General features: G+C 44.5%; 1 protein-coding gene across 2 annotated transcripts in view; it reads left to right on the forward strand.

Moving 5' to 3' along the window:
* PACRG (parkin coregulated) overlaps nucleotides 1–24,202 on the forward strand; it is a 403,478-nt gene that overhangs the window by 212,416 nt on the left and 166,860 nt on the right. For both annotated transcript variants that reach the window (XM_054697962.1, XM_054697963.1), the window contains exon 4: nucleotides 19,339–19,488. In XM_054697962.1, the coding sequence (XP_054553937.1) occupies nucleotides 19,339–19,488 (150 nt within the window). The remainder of the gene's footprint in view (nucleotides 1–19,338; nucleotides 19,489–24,202) is intronic.

Below are 24,202 nucleotides of genomic sequence, written 5' to 3' on the forward strand. Positions count from 1 at the left end.
GCATCACAGGCCAAGGTGAACTGGCTTTCAATTTTGTCTAATCTGTCATTTGAAGATGCTTAAGTGAGTTTAGAGAGACGTGGTTGTGGTCTAAGGACAAATTTTACAGCACACACACTCCAGAGGTCATTTGCTGATGAGTGAAAATGTTATTAAGAACTCAGTAAACATGATTTGTCAGGGAAATTAACTACATGTGAATGTGACAACTTGCGGGTCCGGAAGCAGTGGAAAGGGACCCGGGCAGACACCTTCGCTGATCTCCGAGTCTTTGGTTATTACTCGCTGTCCCGAATCTAACTCTACCTGTCTACACCGCTAACAGTTCAGCATGTCCTGAGAAGGAATCCTGATGAGCTATGCAAGATCATGCCTGGTTCCAGCACAGTCTGAGAAACATTATGTGCAGAAATGAAACCTTTGAGGTGGAATTCTGGAATGAGACTAATCGATCTAGAAGCAGGCTGATGTCTGTAATTGGCATAACACGTAACAGCTGTGTGTACCTTATTTTCCAAGCCTACTATTAGTGTAATTTCGACTCTCTCCAGGGGCAAGAATTAACCTCACCATCACCAGCTAGCAGCTCTTGAACAGCTTTGCCTGAATTCTAACTAGTATCTATGAAGGCAAAACAAAATGCATCAATTCCCTGCCATCTCCAAAACAGGGGTTAGCTGCCTGTTTTTAGATACTGGGGTTCATTTCAACTAATCCTAGGGCTGGTGATGCTAGAACAAGGGCCAGCGACATCCATGGCTCTGGGGATTTTAGTAAGAAAAGAGGTGAGGAGACACGTCCCTTTCTCCCCCGCTCCCACGGTCAGACCCCAGTCCTGGGACAGCCAGAACCGTGTGAGCCAGAACCGTGGGACAGCCAGAACCGCGTGAGCCAGCGCCCCTTCCTCCCGTGTCGCCTTAGGGTGCAGCTGCCAGTGCTCACTTTCCCTCCACTGCCTCATTTCCACCTTGAGTTATTCTGAGGCAAAACTGCCAAATAACACCTTCCCAAGCAGTCAGAGCTGGCAGTGGGCGTTGGCTGCTGAGAGCAGTGGAGCCCCACCGGCAGGGCGAGCTGAGGGGGACTTGAGCTGCAGGTGGCGGATTCCCATCTCCTGCCCTGCTTCGGATCCGTAAATCCATGAGCTTCCTGCAGGGCAGCACCAGGAAGGAGCCTCTAGAAGCTTTGCCTGTGAGACTCAGGAGGAGATTCCAGGGGTGGCCAGGGGGGAGGGGACATGAGCAGTGCCAGCTCCGGGCCCGTGCGTCAGGCAACTTGGTGAAGCAGGAGCAGGAACAGCGAAGCAGCCATGGGAGCTTCCAGAAACCCTGCCACGCACAGGGAAGGAGATGCCCTGAGCAGCTGGAGGAAAGGAATCTCTCAACAGCATTCACTACAGGATCCAGAGGGAACGTGTAGAAGACTTTTCAGTGCCCTGAGGATTCAGGAAGATACGATCTCTATGAAACAGAAGCAAAAATCCACAAGACAGACTGAGAATCAGCCCTGTGGAGGGAGGGGTGCCAGCGTAGGGTGCCAGCTTAGAAGCCTCATGTCCACCAGGCGTGAACACCGGTCAGCCACATGGCACCTAATCGTCCACATAGTCACAGCCCAAAGAGTCGGTCACAAAAGAGACGTTCATAAAAAAAAGGTGACAGCAGAGTGTAAGATGGAGGACGCAGAGCACAAAAAGAAACTAAACGTTACAGGGATGCAAAGAGGAACCATCAGAAGGGCAGCCCTGCTGACAGAGGTGATGGGAAGGCAGTCCCCAAGGCAGAGCAGCCCTTACTCTGCAGCAGCAGATCCTTGTGGCATCCAAGGAAGGTCCCAGAAGAGGGCGGGGCCCACACATGGGCACAATCTGCCAAGTAGCTTGACTCAGCGGAGAAAGAGAAATCCTTCCAACACCTCCGTGGGAGAAACGCCTGCACACCTTGGAACAAGGCGAGTTGGTGCAGGGGCACAGGGGAGCGCCCCCACTCAGCTGGTTTCCTCTTGGACTCGATGGGAAGATCAAAGCAGCATCAGATGAGTTAGTAAAAGCAAAATCAGTTCAACAATATACACATGGAGCGCGTAGGTGGTCGTAGAGCCTGAGGAATAACAGCAAATGGGGGAGATTTATTCTGTGTAGGCCCCGGAGGCCTCAATGGCAGCGGGGGAGGCCCCACACGAGAGTCTCCGGTGGAGAGGACCTGTGCACTGATAAACGCACCCCAGGATGAAACCCCCCAAGCTGTATTCTTCTCGGTCTTTCATAAAAGAGGGAGCTGTGAGCTCTTCTCCATTTAGAACAAAGGCAGAAGCGTAGGGAGTGACAGTCTCTTCTGTGGCAGAGAAGGGTAAGGACCCAGTGTAGGGTAAAGAAAATGTCAGTCTTTTCTGCCCTTCCGCCATCAGGATAGATGATGGATCCTTGTCCTGAATGCATGCCTGATGGCGGGCACCTGGAATAGGGTGTGGGCATAGGTAGATGGGATTCAGCTGGGCTAAGACTGTGCTTTTAAGGGCGGTGTCACCGGGACACCAGGAGCAGCAGTAGAAGCCGAAGCCGAAAGAGAAGAGGCCCGAAGCAGAAGCAGAGAACGCCAGAGAGCCCAGATAGAGTGAAGATTTGCTGGGGGCTGGGAGGGCTGCCAGCCTCTCAGCCCCCCAGCACCCCTGCCTGCCACATACCCGCTGAACCCCAATAAAAAACCTGCAAAGCCACTGAGGACTCTGACTCCTCCTTTACCCGGTCTGCATGGGATCAGAAAACCTGCACTGTGGTCCAGTCCTGCCCTTACACCCAGACAAGGACGGAGCTTCTCCGTGGCCTCCTGGTCCTCTCTGCTCCAACCCAAGCTGCCGGCATGCTTTGAGTACTGGCGCCCGGCCTCCTGAGGCTCACAGGGACCTGATGGATGTGAGTTCCCACACCAAGGCGACCAGAGACCTGCTCTGGAAACATCGAGAAATGATTCTCTGAGCCTTCCGGGGAGAGTCCCACCACTCTGGGTAAGACATTTCACAACAGAAATGCCAGACCGCAGTGAAACAGTTGCTCAGGACCTGGGGAGAAACACTTCTGCTGCCTTCCATCCCAGTCACATGAGCAAAAGCTCCTGGATTCCCCTCATGCCCACGGACCCGCCGCAGAAAAGGTGAGCGAGGGGGCGCTCAGCTCTCGGAGGGTAAAGCAAAGGACTGCAGAGTTTGCCAGAAGTTGAACAGCAGTTAGCATTAGCAGCCAATAAATGCAGAGTTAAGTTTAAATAGTTGATGATAAAACACAGTGAAAATGGGAAATCGAACCTCTCAGCTATGAAACCAACTTTTAAATTTTTTTGCAAAAAAAAACAAAATCTGAGTATAAAAAATGTATCTCTGTATGCTACAAAATATGACTTAAATCTTTTCAAAGATCTATTGGGAAAAATGAAAAAAGAAGGAAGGTGTATAGGTTTTCATTGAATACCAACAAGTTTCAAGTGTGTACAGTGTGCACAATTCACATGGATGAAACAGCCACCAGATGGGTGCAATTGTCACAGTGTCCTGTGCAAATCCTGACACCCAGTGTTAAAAACCGTGAGGCTGCTCACCCTCTGGAATGAGAGGCAGGAAGATGCAGCCCACTGCCTGACCTTGGGCCCCAAGACCTACCCTCTTCACCAACCCAGACGGGATGCCTGCTTCCTAGACCCGCACCTGCATGTGCGCACGACTCCCCTGCAGACCTGTCTGATGCATTTCCATGCAGTCGCTGTGATGTGGACCTGAGAGCCTGCGTGTCTAGGAGCCCCTGCCAAGCTGCGGCTGCAGGGCTACGCCAGGCAGACCAGGGCCACGGTTACACTGGGACACTCCAGCCCTTTCAAAGTCCACGCAAGGTGGGGATGGCTTCAGAGCGTAGAGGGGGTAGAGGAGTGATGTAGGGGATCAAGGGATACTGCTTCATTCGTGATGTGAATAATTACAGACAAAACTAAGTAGTTAAGGCTTTGAAAGTAAGGGCTAATAAATTTAAATAAAGGCACTATCTTATGAACTGCTAGGGAAAGAAAAATGAAATACTATCAATAACTTTTTCAACTTTGCAAACACTTAAAGGAAAAAAATTCACAGCAGCATTTACACAATTTAAAAACATTCAATACTAAGACAACAAAGAGAAACCAAGGGCCTCCCTGGGGGCACAGCAGTTAAAGTCAGCACTATCAAGCTATCGGCAGCCACTGTGGTCTGAGTTCAATTCCCGGCCAGGGATCTAACCCACAGGGCGCAGCAGACCTCTCCTGTCTCCCCGCTGCTCCCCTCAGCAGTGTATTTCAGTGGATCCACCTGTTCTGCTCCCCACTCTGTCTCTGGGGAATCCTCTCATCCCTGCACCTCTGGCCTGCACCCCAGTTCGTGTATACATAAATAATCAAAAATAAATCTCTAGGAGAAAAAAAGGGAAACCAAGAGAAAAATGAAACTATCAATAGGACAAATACATTTTTTTAAAGCCAGTGTGCATCATAAAAAATTTTTCAGAAGCAATAAGATGACCAGGGGAAAACCACAATTAAAAAAAGGAGAAACAATTCCTCCTCACCAGGGGAATGTCTTGCTTTGGGAATTTGGGAGAGAAGTCCCCAGTCACACACTTTTGGTGACGACTGTCGGAAACTGGAGAGTGACAGGTGTCACTCCCCTGCACAACAGCACCACCTCTCCCTCCACCCTTCACTGGAATCTGGCACGCCACCCTCCCAGCAGGCACCACTTGTACTGCCGTGATCACGTCGATTTGCCCACTGCATCCCACTGTGGTCATGCTTGTTTCTATACACACTTGATCTTCTTACACACTCACTTTTCTTCCCCAACTATTTCAGGATCTAGCAAATGAATACTGTTTTCCAGATACCCCCCCGCCCCAAATATCAAACAACCCTTGGAGTTTCTCTCTCTGTCCTGAGACACTCACCCTGGCGGCTCCCTCTTTCTGCTCCACTCTGGATGAAGGGACCCACACTTTCCTTGTGCCTCTTTTATGTCTGGCCTCACTTTCCCTAGCTGTTTGTCTCGTGTTCCTCCTATTTCATAGCACACTTCTTCCAGTGTTTTTTCATAGTTCACGAAAGGTATATTTTTGAGTCTTTGCTTACCTGAAAATTCTGCCATCACACTCACTTATTAGTTTTTCTACCTTGGAAATCATTTTCATTCAGCATCTTGAGTCATGTCTCTGTGGCCTCCAAGTGCTTCCCCAGCTTTGAAGATCATTTGTGTTTCCAGCCATTTGCCTGTAGCCTGTTTCCTACAATCTCTCAGTCTTCTGAGTCTCCTGTCTCTCGTGATATGAAATTTCATGTCACTCTGCTTTGATGTGGCTGTGCTTTCATCCATTGTCCTGAGGAATTTCAATTTAGAGACATATGTCTTCCAGCCCTGGGAACTTTTCATGTATTATTCCTCTGTAATGTTCGCCCTCCACTTCCCCATGCTTCTCCATCTGCAGTTCCTACTGGGGTTATACAGCCCCACCCCGGGTGCTTCTGTAATTCCTCTCACTCACATTTTCTGCCTCTGTCTCAGAAATTTCCTTGACTTGATGTTCCAAAAATTTGACTGACTCTTTTGTTAATCATGATAATTTTCCTGGATTCTCTTTATTTTCTTGTGAGAACATTTGGTCCTCTTCTTCTGTGAATACATTGTGTTCATTCCCTGCCTCTGAGTTTTCATTAGATTTGTAGGAATTTTGCTTCTTATTTGTTCTCTGCTTCTTGCTTTATCAAGTCCTCCGCTCACTCCTTCAGTGACAGTGGACTTTCACTTCACTAGCTCTCAGGGCTGCTTTGTTTCTCCTGCATTTGGATCAGCAGGACAGAGCCCTGGTCAGGAGCACAGCCTGGGGGATCAGTCTCCAGCTTCCACTCCCACTGACTGGGTGGCTGCCGTGGGCCTAGGGGAGATTCCGTGCTCTAGTGATAGTGCTCCTGAGCCAGAGGATGGGGTGATACTGTGCACTCATGTCTCCTTACTCACTATTAAGTCAGCCAGTGGTTTTCATATTGTGTTTTAAGTCTTCCTCTACATCTGTTTAAGTTTATTTATATATATTTGTAATGGAGATTTACTGGTTTTCCTTCCATTTTTTGTTTATTTTGTAGTTGGTAACTTCTGGAGTTACATGCATATTGCTTTTATTTTCATTGTTCCCCACTTGGTAATCATCACAGGTACAGTGCTGGCTTTGCTTCTGTGTACAATTTTGATTTAATTCCATGCTTCGCGATATGTTTCTCCTTGCCACTGGGTTGTAACTAGTTTGTTGTTACAGTCTTGATGATTTATTTGAGCAAAGGCAACACATTAAGATTTCCAAGTATTTAAAGATTCAGCTTTCTTTGTTATTTTATTTATAATTATTGCCTTATGACAAGAGAATGCAGTCTTCTCTCTGAGTACATTTCCCTTTGGGAATTTACTGAGGTTTTTATTAGGTGATAAGGATGTTCAGTTAAGGTTTCAGTGAGACAAAGGCGTTCCTGCAATCATATTATTCAATCTTATAGCAACCCTAGATGCAGCTACTGTAAACCTTAAGATGAGAAAAACGAGGCACATAAAATTCAAGAAACGTGTCCATGTCGCAGAGTTACCAAATGGTAAAGTAAGGATTTGAACCACATCTGGACCTTGTAGGGTTCTTTTGCTCTTTACCAAAATGCAATGCTGTACCTACTATTGGAAAGGACTTTTTTATGCATACATTGAACCAAATAAGAAATTACAATGAATCATGAAGTGCTTAACTGCACAGTAATGACAATATTACATAAAAATAACTTATTAAAATATTTAAAAGTATATATTAAGATATTCACCATATACAACATGATGAAATAGCATTAAGACTAAAATATGTACCCTTAAATATACACCATTTTTTCAGGAAAAAAAGAAGGAAAAACACTAAATTATCCATCTCAATAAGTGACAGAAATAACAATAAAAGAAAGTCAAAAGAAATTAAATTGCTAGGGGAGAAAACCACAATATTATTTTAAAAATGGAAAACAGCCATGCAATTGAGAGAATTAACAATCAAATATTGACTAGCTCCTTGAAATGACTAATAAAAAAGTGAACATTTGACAAAGTTTATAAATTTAAAATGAGAGAAGGCAGAAATAACCAGTATCAGAAATGGAAAAGGGAATGTCCTACAGACCCTACAGACATTGGCAATACCATGATGATAGCATGAACAACTTTGCTCCTACAACTTTGAAATTTCAGTGAAACAGTCAAATTTTGGGAAATACAGCTTACCAAAACCTTCACTCTTCACTCCCCAGTTTTATAACTAACATGAACAGAAGAAAATAAGTTAATATACAAACTATAATATAGCAATGAAGAAATTAAAACAGCAATTAAGATCCCACACACGAAGATAACTCAGGTTCACACAGCCTCGCTGATCAGTCATGTCAAACACTCATAGAAAAAGATCATTCAAATCTTGAACAAATTTTCTTAGTCAATAAAACTAAAAAATGAGAGAATACACTTTCTGGTTTATTTTATGAGATTAGCATAATCCTGACACCAACAAGGACATCATATGACATTAAAAGAAGGAAACTTTCAGCACAATATTACTCATTAATACCCACAAATTTTTTCTAAACAAAATTACTAGCAAATAGAATCCATTAATATGTAAAATTGATAGTACCCAACAAAGTTGACTTTATTTCAGGAATATAAGATTGAACTTCAGAAAAATCAATTAATGCAATTTACATTAGGATATTAGAGGATAAAATAAATGATCATCTCAAATGACAATAAGAAGCGGTTGATAAAATTCAACACCCATTTGTGCTTTAAAACAAGCTAAGAATAGAATTTTCTTAACATGATAAAGTGAATTTTGTCAGTTAGAGCAGAGTAGGTAATATTGAAATATCAACCAAACACCAAAATAAATAATAAAATAAGCAACTAAAATAAAAGGTATATTCCTCACATGTGCTACATGCTTATTACAGGTTGTCTGGGACTCTGTTCATTGAAGTTGCTTAGGGACAACCTGATCGATGTCACTGGTCACAGAACCAAAGGAAGCAAGAGCTCAGAAGGGGCTCTCCCTGGTGATGAAATACTCCACCCTGGAAGTGACACTTTCCACTTCTATCAACTACTCATTGACCAGATGTTATCTAGGGCCCATCCAGCCTCAACAGGGCAAGGAAGTCTGACTGTACCTTGGGCATTAGGACTATGTTCTAGAGTCTCTGTTATATTCTCTAGAAGAATGTCACTTCTAAGCCTGACAGCTAAACTGTTACAAAACCAAAAACAGGCACCAAGCTATCTCTCTTCTGTGGTAGACAGCAGGAACTTTCTTTCATATTCAGTTCTTTCATCTTCCAGCTTGTGGTCATCATCTGGACCTACTGGGATCTCTCCTGTGTGTGCAATCTTTAGAGGTCATCTAAGGTAGGGCTTTCATGCAGATTTTTAGCTTACTTCTTCTGTGGGACTCTGACTTCCAGGATCAACCCCACTCTAATTCTCTGTCTGCTGTGCCAGGCCCTCTCTCTCTCTCCTCTCACACCGTAAGCCAGCATTCCTGCTACTTTCTCCTCCTTTCTTCTGTGCAGGCCACCTGCCTTAGCTTACATAGGCCGCAAACTTTCAACTCTCAGATCTTACCTGATGCAAGTCCATCTTTCAAGGATAGCCGCTCCAATTTCTATCTCCTTTCAATTCATTGGCATAACATTCAAAAAGTTCCATTCAATATCTGGCTGCAAATTTTGTTTTTGACTTAATTACTTCATTCCTTGCTATGTCTCTTTGTGCACTCCTTGCTCTGGTCATACTGATGGGCTTGCACTTTTCTAATGCTGTACCTTTGCGGCCTTACAGGAATTGCCATTCCCACATCCCCAAGTGCCAGCACACTAAGGGAGCTTGACAGTCTGGCTCCAATAGGGGTTGTCTTACAGGGCCTCTTCTGAGTCTCTTCCCCCTTGCTCCCCTCTATTCCAGTCCTCTCTTTACTTATGCCTCCCCTCTCCCACAGAACTTGATATGCCTCCCCCACTTATGTCATTTAGAATAAAATATAAGAAAGTAATACAGTCCCACAGCATCTATGTGCTGGCTGGTACACAGCAGACGCATCCAAATATTGGCAGATTAATTGAATCAGTTACAAACCTGCCAGCATATTGAAATCTGTTTAGGTGTCAAAATGAAAAGTGTGACATGGCCATTTGATCTTGCCACTGTATTGCATATTGTTTAAAAACTCTCTTATAGGAGACATGGTCTATAGGAAAAACTTAGAGGGGACAGAAAGTAGAGAGTATAATGATATAAGAGAAATGATTTCAGTGGTGAGGGTAAGTTTTGTTTATTCATCTACATTCTTCTCTCATGGGATTCTTTTTGTGTATGAGCAACATGTATTTGTGAGATGATCGGCTAGGAGGCAGCCATTAAAGGATTACAGAAATATCTCTGATCTACAAATAGGACATAAGACGGTGGCCTCATTAAGAAAGCACTAATGAGCTGAGGTCAGCCAGCTAGAAAGGACAAACAGGCACAGACACAGCTGAAGAAACTTGAGCAGGAACATTTTTTTTAAAAGCAGAATATCCTTGTTAAAGAACATCCAGTGGAAAATAATACACCAACTCTGGATAAAATACAAGCATCTATATCACAAACAGAAATTGTATTGAGAATTCCATTTAATTAGAAAGGAGCTAGTACATTTGAAATGCATTATCCTTTATTTATGAGTGAATAATTTTACTTACATATCTTAAAATTATCCAGGTAAATTATTTACAAAGTGATAATAACTTTAAAAAGTATTTTTTTTTAATTTAAGAAGAAAACTAATTTGTTCTGAAGATATGAAATGGAGGCCGATCACTTAGGATTATTTTGGTTATGAGACAAAAAAGAAAACTCATTTAAATTGTCACAAGCAGTCAGGTTTGCTTGATAACTCACATAACTGAATGTTCCAGAGCTGCTCACAGTTCGGGCAGGGTTTACCCTGGTAGCTCTCCCTGGTCACGCTACTCTCTTTTATGCAAGATCATCTCAAAGCTGGCTTCGTTCCTGGCCTCAGGATGCTCCCAGGGGCTCCTAGAAATATGTGCTCACGTCTTCACACCTGCAGGGAAGTAGAGCAAGTGTCCTTGTCCCTGAATGTCCAGGAAAAGTCCAGGTCAAAGACTCCCTGCGATACGGCGGCCGCACACCCATGCCCGCCTCTGACCGGGGTCAAGGAGATGGAACACACTGGTTTGGTTAAGCCATAGGGTGTAGCCGCCTTGGGACGCAGTGGGGAAGGAGACGTGCTGGCTTAGAAAATAGATGAATTCTCTGCAAAGATGCGTGCTGCCCACCGACGCTGCCCATGGCCTGTGGCTGCAGATGTGTTTTCCCTTCAGGGAAGCCCTCAGAGCCCACTAACTCTCCTCCCCTCACCCTGCCCGGAGCTGGCCTGGGCATGGACGGTGACTGAGAAATGGTCCTTTTCCGGGTGGAGACACTGAGACTTCAGGGTCACTCTACTGCCGAGCAAACGTCCCTGCACTGACCGCAGGGGCGGGATGGCACGGGAGGTTTCTATGATTCCAGCAGGCCCGGCGGGTCACGGAGAGTCCCCGAGCCCTCGGTGGCTTTCTCAGGCTTTAGCCCAGCGCCCACATGTCGTGCGGCAGCCAGGTACACAGCAGGCGGGGGTGCCAGGGCGCAGGAGGCCCGCGGGCCCCCAAGCCCCCGGCAAGTCTTCACTCTGGGCTTCTCCGGCCTCTTTCTCCCCGTCTCTCTCCTGCCTCTTCTGCTTCGTCTGCTTCTCCTGGAACAGCTCAAGCCTCCTCCCAGGGCCCACGAAGTCAGCACAGCTCGCAGCAGCGAACCCACGGCAGGTGCCCACGGCAGGTGCCCTCAGAGGGCCACCCTCATGGTGGGAGGGCAGAGAGCCTGGAAACCACCCACCCTACACTGGCCGGTTCCACTTTCCCAAGGAGAATCCGAGCCATGAGGGAACAGAATCTGGAGCTGGCGGCTGGCACATCCATTTTCCGGGGCGTCCCCTCCCCCTTGTGAGCCCCAGCAGTGGCGCCCAGGCCCGGGCTCCCCGTGGGCGCAGGCGGGCCTTGGGACGGCCGCGGGCCCGGCCTGGGCTGCGGCGCCCCGGCTGCGGCCTCGCGCCAGCCGGCTGCTCCCCGAGGGCGCAGGGCCGGGCCCGTCTCCCGAGCACGGGCTGGACACGGAGCCGGGCGTCGCTGGGGTCGTCCCGCGAGGTCCTGGGGCGCCAGGTCAGGGCACGACCAGGGCCTCAGGCGGTGACCGGACCCCGCTCTGGGGCTGCCGCCTGTCCTCACGACGCGTCTCTCCCGCCCCGGGGCGTCCGGGTGGAGAAGCTCGGGAGGGGAGGGGAGAGCCCGCGCCGCGGCCCGAGCAGGGGCGCCGGGGGAGCCGAGGTCCCTTGGGCAGCGCGAGCCTCCGCGGGCACCTGCGCTCCCGAGGGACGCGTCCTGGGGCTCGTGGAAGGGGCCGGGGGATCCGGCCCTGGTCCCCCGTGAAGAGGGGACGGGAGGCAGCAAGATCCAAACCAGACTGATGGGGCGGGCGAGGGACCGTCCGTGCCCGAGGGCCGGGGACAGAGGCCCACGCTGGGCAGCGCTGCCTCCCAGCTGGACGCGCCCACGCGGGCTCCCGCTTCCCTTCCCGCACGGACCGGGTCCCCTTTCGCCTGGTGTGAAGGTCAGGAGGAAAGTCTGTGCCGTCAGGGGCCTCACTGGTGGCTCAGGGGTGAAGCCTCAGCTCTGTGACGCTGTCCGCAGACTCTGCAGCGCGAGTTCGATCCCCGGCCAGGGAGCTACCCACAGGGCACAGCAGACCTCTCCCGACTCCCCGCTGCTCCCCTCAGCAGTGGATTTCAGTGGATCCACCTGCTCTGCTTCCCACTCTGTCTCTGGTGAGTCATCTCACACACACACACACACCTCACCTCTGGCCTGTACCCCAGTGCTTCTAAGCAAAACAGTCTTTTTTAAAAAAAGAAAATGTTATCTATTTTTTTTTTGTTTAATTGTATTATTTTTATGATCTAGGGGTACATCTTCATACTATGAGACATTCTACAATTTTGAAACCCAAATTTGGGTTTGAATGCATTGTACTCTCTCTGTAAATTAATGCATTGTATGGTAAGTACTCCTCAACTAGCAACATTTATGTCCACTTCAGTCTAATTCAACCACTACATTAGATACTAGTCTAACAATCTCAAGCATCAATAATATTTTAACTTAAAAAATAATCATTCAGATACATTAAGACATTTATAATACGCAAACTCTTGGAGACAGACAGCACATCACAGTTTACCGGAGCCGGAGAGCAGGCCCTCGGGGAGTTTGTGTCTACCTGGTAGAGAGTCTCTGTCTGGGGGGTCGGAAACAGATGGTGCTGATCACCGCACCCTTGTGAAGGCAGTGCCGCTGAAGTGGACACCTTAAAATGGTGAAGTGACATTTTATATAAAATATTTTATAAAACAAAATATAAATAACTTAAGCTATCAATATAAATAAGGATGATTTAAAAGTTAAAATGTCTACTCTCACGATAACAGTATGTATGCATGCGTCTAGAAATTCTGACTCTTATGACCCAAAATAATTATTAGAAAGCAATGTTTTTGGTGAAATAATTACTCATAGCACCCAACTTCAATTACTGGAAAACAATTACAATCACTAAGGGAATTAAGTTAACAAACTATAAATGAATGTACAAAAAGTCATATGTTTGTGTGTATGTTGCCAATATATTTTAGGAAATATATTAGGATAAAATGATCTACGCAGATAATAACAGTAAACTCCATTGAGGAAACCTAACAAAATTACGCAGAATCTACATCTAAAACACTGAAAATGTTTTCTGAGAAGCGTAACTCCAGGCAATAAGAAAAATCAGAGATATATGTTCCTAATTAAAAGATTTAGTAGAATCGATGGTAGTTTTTCCCAAAATTATTTGAGAAATTTAATGAAATTTTTATCAAACTGGAAGTATACTTTAACCTGACTAATTACTTTAATGTTTGTCTCCTATTATAAGTGGTTAAGAGTAATGAAGAAAATATTGAGATGGAACATACAGAGAAGGTCTGAATTGTTTATTAAAATATAAAATTACAATCATAAATAATGATTTTAGGGAAATATGCAAAATATAGCAATAAGTATGTTCTTTTTAATGGAATAAAATTCTGCACCAACCCATATCTATGGAAAATACAGTCTCTTAATTTTAGCATCGGATATATAAATTTCCAATATTTTCTGTTTATATTCTGTTACTAAAATGAAATAAAAAATAAAAATAAAAAAATAAAATGAGATAAAAAATGAGACCTTTACTAACTTGTATCTTACAAACATGTTTCTATTTTAAATTTTTTTCTCTGACCATTGTTTCTAGTTCTAAATAATACTCTCTATGGCTTCCCCCTCATAACCCTTTCTGCACAGTTGCATCCTTCCTTACACTTGATGCTGGGTTGCGTGTTATAAGCACATCTGCATAGAGCGTTAAATGCATCTTGCTACAGAAAGGCTGCAATGGATTGTAATGAAGTGTCATGAGAGTGTCTTTTTCCAGTCTGGCTTCCGCACCGAGTATTACATTTTCAAACTCTTTTTGTTAATATAATATTCAAAATTATAAAGTACTGTAGTATTTAATTTCATTTGATTATAACAATGAAGTTGAACATTCTAGAGCAGTAATTATTCATTTGTATGTATTAACTTGTGTTTTAGCTATTCATGTCCTGGGCCCAATTTTTAATTAGAAGATTCAATCTTTCATTAGTCGATGAGGGCTATTTGTATATCAAGGATATTATCATGTACAGCATGTGTCCACAATATTTTTAAGAATTTATTGTTCTTGCATTTTGGTTGGTGGTTTAGTTTTAAAAGAAGTAGAAATCCCTTCACTTCTCCTCACTCCACATAGAGAATCTTGTCTGATAGAAGGAAATATTCTCTTTGCAAAAATCATAGCAATATTGGATTTTATGCTTGAGAAAATCCTGCATAGAACTTATAGCCATCTAAGATGAATAAGTTTTACCACTTTGACGCTAAATTATTTTTTCCTTATTCTTCAGCAATTTCTAGATATCTGGAATTTCTATCTTGTTGATTACACTTGAATGCAGTAAGCAGTACAATAGAAATCCAATTTTCTGAATGGAAAGTTTCCACTGGTTGGTCTGTAATGTCAGAAGATTTTTTATGTTAGACTCTTTTCTAAACCTAAAATCTTGAGTTCAAAGTCCTCACTTATGTCTTGACAGTAGCTTTCAGGCCCATCAACACAGGATAAACACATTTCTTCTCTTTCAAGCTACAGAATCATATTCTCTTTATATCTGTTAACATACTTTTTCAAAGGAAAAGAACTTTGTTCCCCCCACACACACAAAAAAAATCTCTTTTTCATCTAGTTACACTAGGCCAGTAAGAATAAAAAGACTTCCAATTTAATGGCATGTCTTAATTCCCCGAGACCAGGGAAGAAAAATAGAGGAAACTAAAATGAAAATGGACAATATTAAAACATCCTTCTTGGATGAAGTTAAGGGGCTTTTATAATGCACACCCTGCCTGTATTACCCAGTGACTGCAGGGGCTTTGACGCCATGCCTGGTCATTCAAGAGGTCTCAGAGCCCCGTTTTAGGCATCATTGAGAGTAACAATGGTTCAGTCATTTTACTTGTGGATCATTGTTAATCCAATAACATTTATCATGGGGCCTCCTTGGTGGTGCAGGGGTTAAGATGCAGCACTATGAAACTGTCAGCAGCCACTGCAGCTTGAGTTTGATCCCCAGCCAGGGAGCTACCCACAGGGCCCAGCAGACCTCTCCTGTCTCCCCGCTGCTCCCCTCAGCAGTGGATTTCAATAAATCTCCCTGTTCTGTTCCCCACTCTGTCTCTGGTGAATCCTCTCACCCCCCACACCTCTGGCCTGTACCCCAGTTCTTGTATGCATAAATAAAATAAATCTTAAAAAAACAACATTTATCGCAACATTTAATCCAATCAGAATAGCAACGGAATGAATTATTTCCTGCTATCTATTATTACCATCCCTAGTGAGAGAGATGGTCAGTTTATCCCCAAATGATCAACTTGGTATGCATATAGGCATAAGACTAACCAAGAAAAGTTGAATATTGTTATTATTCATACATATATGTGCATTGTATGTGATAGATAGGCAAAACTTGCTCTTTAAGCAATATCGTCTATATGACAACACTTTTCTCTAACATCGGTGGTAGATAAGCATGCTCTAGCCTGTCTGATTACGAGCTTTGTCACGCATATCCAAATAGGACACCAGTCCCAGGGGTACTACGGCTGCGGGGAACTTTCCTGCACCCCCTCAGATGTGTGCCACCCACATGAAGGGTGCTTTCTCTTCTGATGCTTGCAATGGGTTCTACTAACTGACCTTATGATGTCAACAGACAGACTTGCTTAAAAGAGCAAAACACAAAATGGAATGAGAATTGCATGCACTCAATTATTCATTTGCTTCAATACATAAGAAGATATGAACGCCACAGCCAGGTGGTTCGGTCTCAATGTATAATCTCTCCTCACTAAGGACTTTAAAAAGTATTTAGCTGGATGTGGCTGTAATAAGTGGGGTGGGAAGCAGCGATGAGTAGAGACAAGGCAGAAACCAGGGTCTTAAGCATCTGATTCTTTATGGATGATAAGGCAAGATGGGACCTAGGGGGTCCTTTAGCTTGGACTAAACTTGAGCTTACAACCTCACTCTCCTTTTATAACACGTCTTCACACACCCACGTACGTCTTCCCACCACTTCAGAGTGATCCCAAGAGAAGCACAGACACAAAGAGAAAACCATTTAGAAGATTGTTTCTCTGCTGGCTAGGGCTTTAGTCCCACATCACTGAGTAGAACTTTATCTCTATGAGCTGAGAAGACTTTGCAGTAAGAGCTCCTTTATCCAGGAAAAGCAGGCTCTAGTGTGCTCTTCCCTCTTCTGGAATGATCTCTACCCCCTCGGGCCTGTCCGTCTGTAGGGGGCCTTTCCTACTCTCCAAACTAGGGCACATGTCCTTTTTGACATGCTGTTTGAATATCTGTCCTTTTTATCAGTATTCATCACACTTTTAGTTTTGTTCACTATCTTCATCCACACCTGGCAAGCCACAAGGGGACGTGTGCCGTAGTTGTCTTGTTCACTTCTCTGTCTCCAATCCCTTAAACAGTGAGTAGCACAGATTATAACCTCTGCATATTTGATGGAGGAGGCCAAGGGGCATGAATGTGCAGCACTCAGCGAAGTCACATTAGAGATGCTCGGTGCATGCTGACGGCAGTTGTGTGAGCCACCCCGTGGATTTGTTGCGGTCCTGAAACCAAAGCTTGTTTAGCTTCATGGATGGACATTTTGACAGAATGCCCACTGCCTGTCATCCCCAGAACAGTGTTTCTGCAGGCTCCCAATTCTCTTCTGTTGAACTGGACTTGCTTGGTAGGCAAGGTTAGGACACCCCTGGCTTCTTGAAAAAACAAAACCACTTGCAGATTGTCTAAAACCAGAAGGGCAACCATCAGCGTTGCCTGGGAGGTGGTTAGCAGCATGCCCTGTCCCTCTCTTCTTCCTCTGCTTCTCTGCAGCACTGGTCGGAGTAGCTCATTTTCATAGATTGTAGGAAAAATGAGAATATTCTATTTTCAGGTGTTTTTCAGATATCTGGTGTGGTCTGCTGTGTGTATAGAAACTGTTGTGATGAGCCATCGGCAACTGAATGCCATAGAAATGTTTAGGTCAGTTCCCTGCCCAAAACTGAGCCTGCTCTATTTATTCCATTTTTGTTCACTATGAAACTAAGCAGGGATGTAATCTGGACCACACCTGATGCCATGGGCTGCCCAGAGGGGTCTTCATCCCTCAGCCCCATCTTGTCAGAGGGAATGAAACTGACCACAACTTACTATTGTTAAAAACTTCCCAGTGAGATGGAGAGCCGTGTGGAGATTTCTTGACCTACTAAACATAGAGCTTCCATAGGATCCAGCAATTCCACTCCTAGGTATTTACCCAGAGGACACAGAAACATCAACTCCAAAGAGCACCTGCACCCCTATGTTTATAGCAGCACTGTTTACAATAGCTAAGCTATGGGAACAACCCAGATGCCCAAAAATAGATTACTGGATCAAGAAGATGTGGTCCATATACACCATGGAATATTACTCAGCCATCAAAAAAGATAAACTCATGCCATTTGCAGCAACATGGATGGCGCTGGAAGGGATCAAGCTCAGCGAAATAAGCCAGAAAGAAAAAGAAAAATACCAGATGGTCTCACTCATAGCAGGAGTCTAGAAAACTTAAATAAGGGATCAGGAAAAAAGAATAACCATAAGAAAGAAAATATCAAAATCAACAAAGAACTATGAACCAGAGACACTCTACGGGGGAAGGAGGGATTGGGGTCAAAATAAGTGGGTTGCAATTGTATGGGGAATATAAAAATAAAATTAATTAAAAAAAAAAAAACTTCCCAGTGAGACCAGAGCAAATAGCTGTGAAACCACCAAGTGACACGTTTACCTGAGGATTTCTAATTGAGAAGAGTCTGATTCAAGCTTATCCCATGTGTCAACCCTGTGCCTGCCTGGTTTGTACTTTATTCTGAAGGAAATGGGTGGGAGGGGACTCTGAGCTCTTGGAGCAGGTGGTGAGATCAGATTTGCTCTAGGAAGATTAGTCCAGTAGGGGTGCAAAGACAGATGGGGGGGTGCAGATGGGATTGGAAAACCAGCCCCAGAGCAGGGGCAGTGGGAAGTCGACCCAGAGCCAGAAGACTTGGAGTTGAGGATGGAGGGACAAGTGAAGAGGACAGAGGCCCAGGCCAGTGGAGGGAGCGTGGAGAGAAGGCCCAGGCCTGCAGGGGGAGCGGGAAGAGAAGGCCCAGGCCAGCGGAGCAGTGGTGTGCATGCGAGGACACAGATTCTCCTGCACAGGCACAACAACACACCTTGTAGCGTGAGGAATATGAGACAAGAAGCAGTTTTTGAGCCGAAGTGGCTGGGGACCTGGTTGTATCGTTGGTAAATATGGCTATAGAGGGAAGAAAAAGAACACATTTATAGAGGAAACAACTTCGGCATGAACTGAGTTTGAGGTGCTGGCAAGGTCCAGACTCTTGGGCAGGGGAGTTGGCGTGAAGAACCACGCCGGGACAGCCCTCGCGCACCCCCGACCACCGCGGCCTCTCCCCTGCCGGCAGCTGCGCCCCTTGCTCGCCCGTCAAGGGCACATAATGTGAGGCCAGAGAGAGTCTTTTCTTTGCAAGAGAGAACATCTCACAAATTAGAACCACCCTTGACTCTGTCCTGGCATCATCGCGGTCATCGTATTGCCTCCATCCCGGCCCTGGACATTCTCTCACAGGTGTCCTCTGTCATCTGCTTAAATATTGGGGCTTTGAGTCATCTTCGACAGTAAACGAGTTCCTGTGATTGGGGAGACTAAGAAAGTGTGGGGGTCTACCAAATGCATCGCGCCAGCTGTGGTGCCCTGGTCCCTGGCCCCCTGCACCCCCACGGGACCACACGGCACCCCCAGAGTCTCCTGTCCTTCTGCAGACAGCTTGTTCCTGAGCTTCAGGATTGCTCTTTCGCTCTGCGTTCCTTTGTTCTCAGTTATTTGCTGTGGATATAAAGTCGTGGATTTTTAGAAGTGTTTTCGCTGCTTTCTTGGGAGTCTGAATAGAGTGTCTTCTACCAAGAATATTCGCGGTGTTTATCAGGTTCTACTCACACACACAGTACCCAATCCTCTTCCTAAAATAATGTCTGTTGTATGGTAATGACTCAGGACTAGTGTGCGTTGTTGACTGAGAGGAATTGTTGCACACAAGCCCCTTTGCTGTCAACCTTCGTGGCGCCTTTAATGCCAGGGATTGACCGATCTTTGGCCATGCACCCCACCCATCCATCACTGCCTCTTCTGTGATGGGGATGAGTTACTTTTCTAGGGCTGGCGAGGAATCAGGACTCGCAGGGGGGCAAAGAGTACGCGGGAAAGTCCCAGTGCGGCATTAAGGGTGACGGTGCCTCCTTGGGCACTGTGAGGATGGGGCTCAGCGCATTGCGAGACTGACGGAGTTAAGTCTTCACTTTAATGTCTAGGGATGAATACATTTCTCTCTCCTGCTTGTTCCTTCTCCTTCTGTACAGATGCGCTGAACCTCCGAAACCGACAGGTCATCTGTGTCACCCTCAAAGTCCTCCAGCATCTGGTGGTGTCAGCTGAGATGGTGGGTGAAGCTTTGGTGCCCTATTACCGTCAAATCCTCCCCATCCTGAACATCTTTAAGAATATGAATGGTGAGTCATCCCAGGAGTCGAAATGTCTTTTAAGCCCTAAAAAAAAGGGAGTGGTTTGAAGTAGAGTTAATTAGCAACACATTGAGGATTTATTATTGCATATAAACTAGGATCCATTTGGAAATCTAAATAGCATAACTCCCACCCCTTCTCTTGCTACTCCCTAGGGAAACAGTAAAATTAACAATTTCATTTATTACTCCTCACACGTACAGCTTACTTCCTCAGTACAGAAGCACTGAAGCAGTTCTAGAATCTTCCAATAATTAAATTGTAAAGTTTTTTAATAGTCTTTTGAATACATTAGTGTGTTTTGAGTTTGTCCTTTCTCTTGATAGTTTTTTCTGCCTTTTAGATACTTTTTGTTAAAATTGTTCTCAGCTTTTATTATCTGGATAAAGATGAATTTTTTAAATTTGTGCTATTACAATTTGGTACTCTTGTTTTGGAAAGTTTTAATATCGGTTCTCCCATCAAAAAACCTGGAAAATTTGTAGATGCTCAGCTAATGGTAAGTACTCATTAGAAATATTTACATGTCAACCCATTTGTCTAAAGCAATATCATGCAAGTTTTGAAAAGTTCTGCTGCTCTCACGCGATTGTGCTCTCTGGGTATTCGGTGGGGGTACATCTGCTCGTTGAGACTGTGATTTTCCTCTCATGCTTCCTGACATCATGTAAATCTAATTTTCTTTTATGTTGCTAACTTTGAAGTTCCATAATTCTCATATGAACAATGAAGTCAACATTTGAAGTTAATTCCTGACAGTAAATAAACTAGTAATTTACTGGAATCTGCATGAAAATGTTGCCGGATGGTCTGCTTGGTGTACGTATGAGAAAATATCCAGTAAGAGTCTGAATAGATGGAAGCTCCCACTTCATACAAGTCTTCTATTAGGAAGCACTATTTTTTCATATTATTCCTAAATTGCTATTGAAAGTCTGCTTAACCCGCAGACTATTCAGGAAATGGTGGAATCCTCAGAAAGTCTTTAGCTGTCTCCAATAGTAGGACCTACCTGTATGTTTAATACTAAACATGTTTAGTACAAACAACTTGAACTGGGATTGTGGGAGCTTAAGAACACTCACAATAGAGTGAGTTGATGTTCATTCCAACATATCTAAAGGCTATATGATATCCAGTCCAGAATATCTGGAAGCTGTATGTTAATGTGGACATTTAAACAAGATGGTTATAAACATAGGTAGGGGTGCAGGTGCTCTTTGGAATTGATGTTTCTGTGACCTTTGGGTAAATACCTAGGAGTGGAATTGCTGGGGGTTGCAATTGTATGGGGAATATAAAAATAAAATTAAATTAAAAATTGAAAAAATAAAATAAACAAGATGGTTATACTTTCAGAAATTAAAAATTGGGTGTTTTTAAATGAGTTTCTTACAGTCTAAACTGAAAGTTTTAGTAACTGCATTTCTACTTTATGGAAAAGGCTTATTTAAATATTTTTGAGTCATAACTTAGAAATTGACTGTGTAGCAGCATCAAATATCCACATGTAACCAACCCCAAATGGCTCCACGTACACACATTCTCAACTGCAGTTCAGACAAGAAACCCTTTGTTCATCCATTGTATTTAGGTTCCAGCTAACTTGAGGGAGGCACTAACAGAGGTGATAGAGATCAAGATAATAAAGATGCATGGAGAGGTGGAGAGGGTAGTGGAGATGGAGATGTAATGTTGATGGAGATGGTGATGGAAATGGAGATAGTGATATAGAGATGGAGATGGTGATGATAATGGAGATGGAGATAGTGATGGGGATGGTGATGATGATGGAGATGGTGATGATGATGGAGATGGAGATGATGATGGAGATGGAGATAGTGATGGAGATGATGATGGAGATGGAGATGGTGATGATGATGGAGATGGAGATAGTGATGGGGATGGTGATGATGATGGAGATGGTGATGATGATGGAGATGGAGATGATGATGGAGATGGAGATGGTGATGATGATGGAGATGGAGATGGTGATGATGATGGAGGTGGAGATGGTGATGATGATGGAGGTGGAGGTGGAGATTGATGCAGAGATAGGGAAGTCTAGAATGATTAAAGAAATAGAAGAAATCAGACCCCCAAAGTCTTGGGGAACATTTTGTAAGTGTGTGATTTGCAAGTGTTTCCTCTGTAATCCTCACAGAAACCCATATGGATGTATACCATCATTTATGTGTGCTATAAATATTTCCATTTTCTCCTAAGAGTTGCCCCCTGAAACCTTGCTCCGGTATCCACTTGGGTCTCCACACCTGACCTCACAGAGATGAGTCTCCCCCATTCTCCTCCCTTGCTGAGCCTGAGGGGAGTAGGCTGTTCCTACACATTTTTAATGATCTTCTTGTCCCACAGTGGAAGGTGTAGCTTAAATCTAAACATCATTCTGTGTCTTTGTATAAAAGAAAAACAGTGATATTCAAAAGACAATTACAAGCTCCCTCATCCTCAAGGAAACCTGTGCAGAAGAATAAGTGCAGCTGCCAACAAGGCAGATAAATCTCATTGGGAGGACAGGTTCGTAGACAGAAGCAACTGGTTTCCACATCTTCCTCATTATACTTTCCATTTAATTTTTCAGCTCACATGTGAACAAAAGGAGTGATTCACTTTCAGAGTATGTCCCTCTTAGATCTTATCCATGGGAGGGATTCATACCCATGGACCCCAACCTCGCTAATTATTTTTGGAACATTTCTGAGTGCATGTGCCAGGAATTCTACATCCAACTATTTCTCAGCTCAATATCTTTCTGACATTTGAGGAGAAAATATTAGCTTCAGTTTCATTTTCTACTTATCTGAAAAACCTGTCAGTACAATGCCACAATGCCACTGACTGCATTTCCACAGGGTCATATTATAAAATTGGAGCATGCTAGCTTTCTAACCTCAAGCCATTCTTCCAAGTGGCCAGGCTACCACAGACCCAATTCTACCAGAAGGAGCTAATCACTAGAGTTCCCAGCACAGTGGTGTTTTCACTACCAAAATAATTTTGCTTTCATTTCATTTTTAGGAAATCCTGCTTTATGTATTCATATTCACAGAACCATCTATACTTCTCTTATGTAAGCAGGTGTCTTTAGTAGTGGATACATCTATTTTATTTTTTTTTTTTTTTTTTTTTTTATAGAGGCATGTTTTATTTATTTATTTGTTTGTTTGTTTTGTTTATACATGCACTGGGTACAGTCAGAAGCGCGGGAGGGTGAGAGAATTCACCAGAGCCAGAGCGGGGAGCAGAGAAGGCAGAAGGACCAAAGTACACTGCTGAGGGGAGCAGCGGGCGGCAGGAGAGGTCTGCGCGCCATGTGGGATCCTCTGCCGGTGGCCGGGGAGCAGCCGGGGATCAAACCGGCGCCGCAGAGGCCGCGGGCAGCTTCGCAACCCAGCGCTCAACCGCTGCGCCACCGGGGAGGCCCGGATACATCTATTTTAAATGAAAATTACATGAGAAACATGTAGCACGTAGCATTAGACAAAAATCCATCCTCACTTTTGATGTGTTTGAGAATGATTCCCCACATTTCCATGTTTCCTCTTTTCCCTAATTAACTTTCCTGTACATCAATGTCTAGTTAAATTCAGACTCAAACCCATTTCTCTCAAGTCCCACCAGAGAATATATTTTTGAATGAGACCAGGTACAACTGATAGAAAGAATGAAAGACTAGTGCCTGGAACGCAATGACCTTGTCCCCTGTGCACTTCCACGGAGACAGAAAGCCATCACCAGGCCCACAGAATTAGTCCAAGCCTATGGGAAAGAACAGTTCTATATTTCTTTTTATGTGGGATAATTTCTCACAAGGTAGAATTAAACTATAGTTTAAAAAAAAAACACAGATAAATGCAAGGCGTGGACAGATAAATGCAAGGCGTAAAGAGTAGCATTTGGAGCCAGAGACCTGTGACCCTGGGCAGCCCAGGTGTCGTCTCGGGACCTAACCTCCATCCTCTATGCAGAATCCTGACGACCGTGACTTTGGCACAGTTGAAGTGACAATGCAAGGCAGTGTCTCATTGCCCATTCTCGGCCAGCCTGGCCTTGAGTGGGTATTAAAAAGGCAGCCACTGTCATCACACGTTACTCGCATTGATTATTGTTAGATACAAATACAGAGAGACCATCAGCATTATTAGCAGGAATTGTGGGTAGGCAGCTGGGTATTCTGTGCCCCGCTGGGTAACCCGTCCTTTGACCCTTCTGTGATCTTTGACGGGACAGCAGTGCCTTTGGGTTTTTCCAGCTGCAAATATAATATCCCTTTGCTTCCAAGAATTCCTCTTGCCTCTGATTGCCAGATGCAGGGGGAGGGGTGATAGGGGGAGCCAGCAGACATTCAAAACCAGGTAACTGGTTTTCACACCCACCCCTCCCTGGCATAATCTTTAAACTTGAATATGTGGCTGATGTTTGGGGGTATGCCATATTCAAGAAGAGAAGCTTGAGTGTGACAAAGAAGGGTGTCTTCTGCCTGGGAAGAACCAAGCTAGCAGCGAAGACTTTGAGCCATTTTCTTATATTCTAAACAATAAATTTGGGGGGGTGGGGCGGGTGCCTCGATCATGCTGTCTTTGCAATGTCTGCTTTGGGATGAAAGCAAAAGAAGTTTCTGTAATGCAATTTCTTCTTTCCTGTGTTCTTTCACAAATGTTATTAAAGGTTACAGAAAATTAAG

This window comes from Talpa occidentalis, unplaced genomic scaffold, assembly GCF_014898055.3.
Source record: "Talpa occidentalis isolate TD23 unplaced genomic scaffold, MPIMG_talOcc4v2.1 talOcc4.2, whole genome shotgun sequence".
Classification (NCBI taxonomy): domain Eukaryota; kingdom Metazoa; phylum Chordata; class Mammalia; order Eulipotyphla; family Talpidae; genus Talpa; species Talpa occidentalis.